General features: G+C 35.0%; 1 protein-coding gene across 7 annotated transcripts; it reads left to right on the forward strand.

Moving 5' to 3' along the window:
• Positions 1-375: 375 nt before the first annotated feature.
• Positions 376-4,245, forward strand: LOC145012910 (ATPase family AAA domain-containing protein At1g05910-like). 7 transcript variants are annotated; one of them, XR_013664719.1, is made up of 7 exons: positions 376-586; positions 1,185-1,339; positions 1,440-1,678; positions 1,761-1,822; positions 1,926-2,663; positions 2,745-2,861; positions 3,921-4,245. XR_013664719.1 is itself a non-coding variant. In XM_078971707.1 (7 exons), exons 4-7 carry the CDS (start codon positions 2,049-2,051, stop codon positions 3,931-3,933), a joined length of 573 nt encoding a protein of 190 aa, XP_078827833.1. In that variant the 5' UTR covers positions 376-586; positions 1,185-1,339; positions 1,440-1,678; positions 1,761-2,048; the 3' UTR covers positions 3,934-4,245. The 7 variants fall into 7 exon arrangements, 2 of the variants coding, with proteins under 2 accessions (XP_078827833.1, XP_078827832.1); XM_078971707.1 differs by having other exon boundaries at positions 1,761-2,451; positions 2,624-2,663; XM_078971706.1 differs by having other exon boundaries at positions 1,761-2,451; positions 2,624-2,663; positions 4,066-4,245.
• Positions 4,246-7,210: the final 2,965 nt, after the last annotated feature.

The following is a 7,210-nucleotide window of genomic DNA, read 5'->3' on the forward strand; positions in this document are numbered from 1 at the left end:
ACTAGACATCATGAGAGGTGAGTATTCTCACTATACTTTACCTAGAGTGGTAACTATGTGTGACTGGAAGGTCTTATATGCTATGCGAAGTATGTGATATGTGTTGCTATGTGATATGTATGTCACTACAAGAAAAACAGGCTTTTACGATGCGCGAACCATGACACGCGCTGTTATATGATACGCAATAGTGTGTGCCCTAAAAATAATGTTGGATCTCCAAAAATTAGAAGGATTTAAAGCAAGCATTCTTGCGCGTCCAAAAATAAGTGCTACATTGAAAATAAAAAAAAACACGGAGGGCACATAACATAAAATGCGCGTCCTCTAAATATGTCCCTTTATATTTTTTAAATGAAACGCAGGGTCACTTCTTTTGGGGGAAACGAAATTCCGAAAAGTTTGAAAGTCCCGCCATGTTATTACCTTCTTTCCACCGTTCTTCTCTCCCTAACTCATATACCCCCAAAAAAACCCTAATATACTCTCCTCTTTTCTCCCACAGCAAACTCGCACCATCACATACCTATGGAGGAGATCGCTACCTGAAAAGTGATCTCCTGTTGCTTCCCTCTAAAGAATTCACGTAAGATCTTTACTTTTCTAATTATATAATTCTTTAATTCTAAATTTTTTTTGACTTTGAACATTAACATCTATTTGTTCGTTTTTAAGAATGCGAGATGATGTTTATAATTTGGAAAATGAAGAACATACGAGGTTAAAGATGATGATGTTTTTGACTGAATTGGATATTAATCTGAAACAGAAGATTAAAGATGTCGATTTGTTGCTTATTGAAGAAGCTAATATCAAAGTTTGATGTAAATTGAAAATCAATCAGAAAGTTGAAGTTGTGAAAGTCAAATGTCACAAAGTCAAAATTGGAGTTCGAATATTTCACAGTGAACTTGCTTTTTTAAATCTCATATTTGACTTCATTTTAATTCCATTTCGACGTTCATGGGTTGTTGAATATTTATGTCGGAATTCATGGTTAAAAATCAATTTCAATTTTTAAAATCGATATTGAGTTTTTCAATATCGAATGATGGGGCTGAAGGACTTTTAGGTCTTCGATAGTGATATTTTAATTTTGCTTCTATGTTGCTGTTTATCATTCTTTCCGATGGTTTCTCATGTGTTCTCGCAGTGATTTTTATTTATGTGTGTTTATGTTTCAGAATTCAAAAACCCCTGGAACTCTTGTTCACGGAAATCAACCCAATAACAGTAATCTAACCACTGGAAGGATTACAACTGTTATTGAATATAGCCGCCCTTTTAGACCAAGATGGAGTGGAACAACATGTTTCTTTTATCAGCGCTCCCTCTAAAGGTACTCTTGTGTCTTTTTAACCAATGGTTTGTTGCATTTGTTCCCAGGCCAATCCGATGAACACAACACCAAGAATCATCTTACACTTTTACATCAATAGGTAGTGGCATTGGAAAACGAAAACATTGTAAAAGATGGACCTGTAACAATTAGTAGCAGATCAATTCTCAAATCCGCATCCATGTATGCCTCTGAATACAAGAATATGCATAATAGGAGGTGACCCAAGTGGTTTATCAACAACTTATGCACTAGTTATGATGGGAGTTTATATACTTGTATGTATCACCTACAAACTCTAAATAGGTTTGTGGCAGGCACTGGAAACGCTTCTCTCAGGTAAATAATTAAATCACTTTCTTCTGACAGCATTTCAAGGAAATTAAATTAAACTTTTTTTTTTCTTTTACAACATATTCAGATTCATTGATGTTGAACAAAGTCAAACGCTTCATTTATGGAGGAGCAATTCCGTTGAATCATGTTTTCCTTATTTAATCTCTTCCATATGTTGTTGTGGTTCTTCAAAGATGCAATCTAGTGGAACATCTTGGATTGCAACTGAATTGAGTTCTGGTCACTGCAGGTTGCTTGATATTAGGAACGGAAATCGATTATATTCTTTGATGAAATTGACGGACTTGCCCCTGTGAGATGAAGCAAACAAGAACAGATTCATAACTCTATTGTCTCAAATCTTCTTGCATTAATGGATGGTTTGGATTCAAGGGGACAAGTGGTTTTAGTCGGGGCAACAAACCGGATCCATGCGATTGATGGAGCATTGAGAAGACCCGGTAGATATGATCGTGATTTTACTTTCCAATTACCTGGTTTGGATGCATGTGTTGAAATTCTAGATATTCTTACAAGAAAATGGAAGCAACCACCTGTAAAAGAGTTGAAATTGGAGCTTGTTGCAAGTTGTGTGGGGTATTGTGGGGCTGATTTGAAAGCTCTTTGTACTGAAGCTGCTATACATGCTTTTTGTGAAAAATACCCTCAGGTTTACACCAGTGATGATAAGTTTTTGATAGATGTTGAATCTGTTGAAGTTGAAAAGAAGCATTTTATGGAAGCCATGTCAGCAATTACACGTGCTGCACATAGAGGTTCGGTTGTACATTCTAGACCTTTTTCGCTAGTTGTATCGCCATGTCTGCAAAGTCATTTACAGAATGCAATGAGGGTTATATCTGATATCTTTCCAGTTCTTGAAATTTCATCTAAATCGAGTAAATTTTCTATGGTTGTTTCCGGTTTTGCCCTTCCTCTTGTGTACAGACCCGGGCTTCTGTTGTGTGGGATTGAGGGTGTTGGGCTGGTAATTTTTTTCTTCGGTTTTGATATTTTTATTTTTTGTTATTATTTAAATGGTGGAATGATCCTTTTTTTTGTTTGATAGGATCATCTGGGACCTTCTATTATACATGAACTGGAAAATTTTCCTGTTCATGCCCTTTGACTTTCTTCTCTTTTATCTGATCCGAGTGCTAAGACACCAAAGGAAGCTTTGGTTCAGGTAATATTAATTACACATATTCTGGCATATATCTTGTTGTGCAACTTGTATGCACATGGCACTCCATGTTACCATTATATGTGTCCAAAACAGGTAAACACCCCACATGACAATGACGAAACAACCCTTGCTGAATCTATGCATAATATATATACATGATACATCTTTCTAACATCGCCACACACACATACATTATCCATTGTAGAATACCCAAAATACCCCCTACTCTTTGTATATGCATGGTTATCTCATATCATATCCTAAGAATTTTTGTTGATTAAAGAAATTAAAACTAACAATTTAAGATAAACAATGGTAACACATTTAAAACATAAAAAGTTAGGGTCCTCCTCTAGAAAAACTAAAAAAGTTAGGGTCCCCGTCTAGAAAAACTTCCAAGTTGATTTTTGGTTACAAATCCTATCTTAAATAGTTATGTATAATTACCCTACACCATTGTACAACTTTTGTGGGGAATATTTTCAATAATGGTGATGAGGGCATTTATGTCTTTTTCACAAAAAAGAGATCAAGAGTTAATCTTTGTCCCACCTTTTTGAATTGTACAAAAAAATTGCTTTTATTGTTCAATTGACATTGGTTTTAATATATGTCTAATGCATTCCAGATGTACTACAACTTGTTTTATTATGTCATGCATATTAATTACACAGCTTTCTTCATACATGCATAATTGGTCCCAAATTGGTCGAATAGTTATGAAAGATGATCATGCTTAACCTATCTTTTTTCTGGTGATCTTGCATAACCAAGTAACTAACAAGACAAATTAGAAATAGTTTTAAAAACGAAAAAAAATGGTAATCAGTTTTGTAGACATTATTTGTTGGGTTGCCTAAATTTGGGAACCTCTCACTTGACATGACACTTAATATAGTAGAATCTTTCAATATTGTTACTGACAAATTATGCAATTAGTCTCTTTGGTTTGCCAAAACAAGCATAATAAGGTTTGAATGACAACTTTACCCCTTCATTGAATGAATTTTTTAAACTTATTCATTAGAAAAGAAATTTATATAATTACAAATTTAATAGATGGGAAAGCTGAAAAAATGAATCCGTCCAAGTGATATTACCATAAACATCGGAAAGGATGCTCTAATTCCAGAATGTCCAATTCCTGGTGAAAGGTTTGTTTTTTTTTTCCTACTAGATGCTATTATAATATATGTTGTCACAGGCTGCAAGAGATGTTGGAGCCCTTAGAGAACCCAAGGACAAACTAGAGAAGTGAGTTGAAGAGCTGACATGGAGATTAGACTTTGAAAAGGATTTGAGGGTATATTTTTTTATATTTCTTGTATCTAATTAGTTTGTAAACTTTTGTTACAACTATTGATTTGTTTATCTTTTCATGGAACGATTATTTGTATGACATTAAATTTTATGCAATGCATTGTATTTTTTGTATATGATATTTTATTTTTCTATTATGAGACATTAAATAGAAATTTAATTTGAAAATTAGTAAATCTATAAATAATATTTTTTTAAATATTTAAAATTATGATACACAAAAATGTGTGTCATCTTCATTTATGACATGGCCTTTCTTGACAGGGACTTTCTTGATACACATTGCGTGTCATTAACACGCGCGTCGTAAGGTTACGACACGCGAATGCGTGTCGTCTTCCTTTATGATAGGGCCTTCCTTGATACGCATTGTGCGTCGTAAATGAGCGTCGTAAATGCGTGTTGTCTATAGACGACGCGCATAAGCGCGTCGTGTCTCTTTATGACAGGGCCTTTCTTGACGCGCATTTGCGCGTCGTCTGAGCCTTTTACGACGCGCAATGAGCGTCGTAAAAGGCTGTTTCTCTAGTAGTGTGTGTTACGCTATGTTATGAGTACCATGATATGGACCGGAAGGCCAACAGTGTATGGCCCGGAAGGTCAAGATGATGAGGACCGGAAGGTCGTACGGGTAGGGCCGGAAGTTCTACCAGAGTTGAGACGGAAGTCCCCTGAGACACATGGATCGGAAGATCCCATAGAGTTATGGCCTTGAGTGGAGTATGTGTTGTATGTGGTATTTTGGGGAACTCACTAAGCATTTATGCTTACAATGTTATATGTTATGTGTTTCAGGTACTAGCGATGATCACAGGAAGGCGCCGACATGATCCGTACACACTGACAGAAGATTTATTTTATGATCTTGTGATATGTTTTATCATGATGGCATTTGTTAAATTTGAGATTTGAGAATATTGAATAAGATTTATGTTATTTGAAAAATGAAAAATTGTTTTGAAAATTCACGTTGTTATAGTTTTCCTTTCTAGCGCCTACTTGTCGAGTTAGGGCTTCCAACTCGTCGAGTAGGGTCCTTAACCTGCGTCCAGAAAAATCTCTACACGACGAGTTAGAGCTCCCCAACTCGTCGAGTTCTGGTCCAAAACCCTAAAACTTGAAGAAAAAAAATATTACCTGGACCGAGCGTTACAGTATGTTTGTGAGCCATTAGAGGTGTTACATTTTTGGCACTTGTTCTCAAAGTCAAGATATTCAAGGAATTTATTGTTATTACTACATAACAATAAAGATATGTATCTAAACCCTAGTTTTATGTTTTTTAATTTTCGAAAATTGTACATGCCTCATAGGGTTTCTAATTTTTGTGTTCAATGTTTGTATGTCTAATAGAGAAAACATAGATCCAACAATTAGGGTTGCATGCACACATATGATTGTTTGCTATGTTTAAAACCCATCACGTAACCCATTTCTAATTAGGGTAATTTGTCTATGTTTAGTGAGGGATTTCCCGGATCAGTAGCCGAGCAGTTTGTATTTATCAGCAGAACGAGGTAAGTCTCCTTCCTGTGTCAATGGGTCGAAGGCACCAAGGCCGACCTACTATCCGATTATGTAGCATGCTAGTTGTTGTATGATATATATGTTGTATTTGCATGATCGGGTTGAAATATACCCTAGGGCGGGGCCCAATACGGCATGATAGGTTGAAATATACCCCAGGGTGGGGCCCATTATGATATGTTCGGGTTGAAATATACCTTAGGGCGGGCCTAATATGATATGATCAGGTTGAAATATACCCCAGGGCGAGACCCATACTTGTTTTTGGGTTGGAATATACCCCAGGACTTAGCCTAGTTATATGTTTAGTATATGGTATTTTTGGGAAAACTCAATAAGTTTTTGCTTACAGTTTGCATTGTGGTTTCAAGTACTTCCGGTACTAAGGGGAATGACCCGGCTTGATGACGCAACATTCACTCCTCACCATTTTCCGCATTTACTGTTATTGTTACTCTGATGATTTTACATGATGATGATTGTGTAATGGATTTTGGAATCAAACTTATGATTGTAAACCTTAATTAAAAGTGAAAAAATTTCTCATGGTTTTTGGGTTGTTATATGTTTGCTTTTGTAATGATGTATATGTTTCCAAATGTTTGTTCGTATATAAATTTTGTTGGTTGTATTTATTATTGTAGCATCCTTGTAAAATATTGAAGTGATATTTATGATGTACAACAACTTTAGAGAGATTGAAAGGTCAAACCGTCCAATGTGATAGAATAATTTGTGTTTTTGCTTCAAGAATGTTGTATCACATTGTTTTAAGCCAACTTTAGTCCTTGCGTTTCGGTACGTTTTTGGGGTTATGAGTGAGTTTGAAATTGGGTTTGGCATTGAGATTGGAATTTGAATGACGAGTCGGGAAGATTGTCAAATGGATTAAAATCATTTTCTAGTTGCGGTTGGACTTGAGATTGAAATTGCATCTGAGGTTGGGATTGTGATTGAGTTTGAAATTATGGTTGAGTTTGGATAGGATAAGAGTAGTATGCACCGAGATAGTGGAAATCAGGAGGTAGATTTTGGATGAAGATAAGTGATGAAATGTAAGATTGAGTTTATGTTTTTGGTGTCTTTTTGCTATTTTTTGGAGTTTTTGAGTTGGAAGGAGAAACTAGTTTTTCATAATAAAGACTTTTTGAGTGAAAAATTAAAGATGGAAGTGTGGTATAAAATATGATATTAAGTGGTATTTATATAGGTTGGGAAAGGGGATAAAATTTTGATTTTTTTTTTAAGAAAAAGGGTAATATTTTGAGTAAAAACAGCTAGTTGCCTAATTCATTTTGGAAGGTGATTTGTTCACTATAATTTTTTTTTCATATATAATAATTTATTGTTAAAAATGATGTACTGTATATTAAATATAAATTGTTATTTGTAGTAAAAAATTGTGTTAAGTGATTTCCCATTGATTTTGGATTTTCTAATCTTGATGACGAATTACCAACGTGGCGGTCAAAAAATGTCGAAAGTAGATACCCTAACAACAG

This window comes from Lactuca saligna, chromosome 8 (assembly GCF_052625555.1).
Source record: "Lactuca saligna cultivar CGN05327 chromosome 8, ASM5262555v1, whole genome shotgun sequence".
NCBI lineage: Eukaryota > Viridiplantae > Streptophyta > Magnoliopsida > Asterales > Asteraceae > Lactuca > Lactuca saligna.

Coding starts and splice junctions, on each gene's coding strand:
- LOC145012910 (XM_078971706.1), top strand. CDS start 2,049: ATGGATGGTTTGGATTCAAGGGGACAAGTGGTTTTAGTCGGGGCAACA. Junction 2,452..2,623: donor TACACGTGCTGCACATAGAG/GTTCGGTTGTAC, acceptor TCTTGTGTACAG/ACCCGGGCTTCTGTTGTGTG. Junction 2,862..4,065: donor CAAAGGAAGCTTTGGTTCAG/GTAATATTAATT, acceptor ATGTTGTCACAG/GCTGCAAGAGATGTTGGAGC.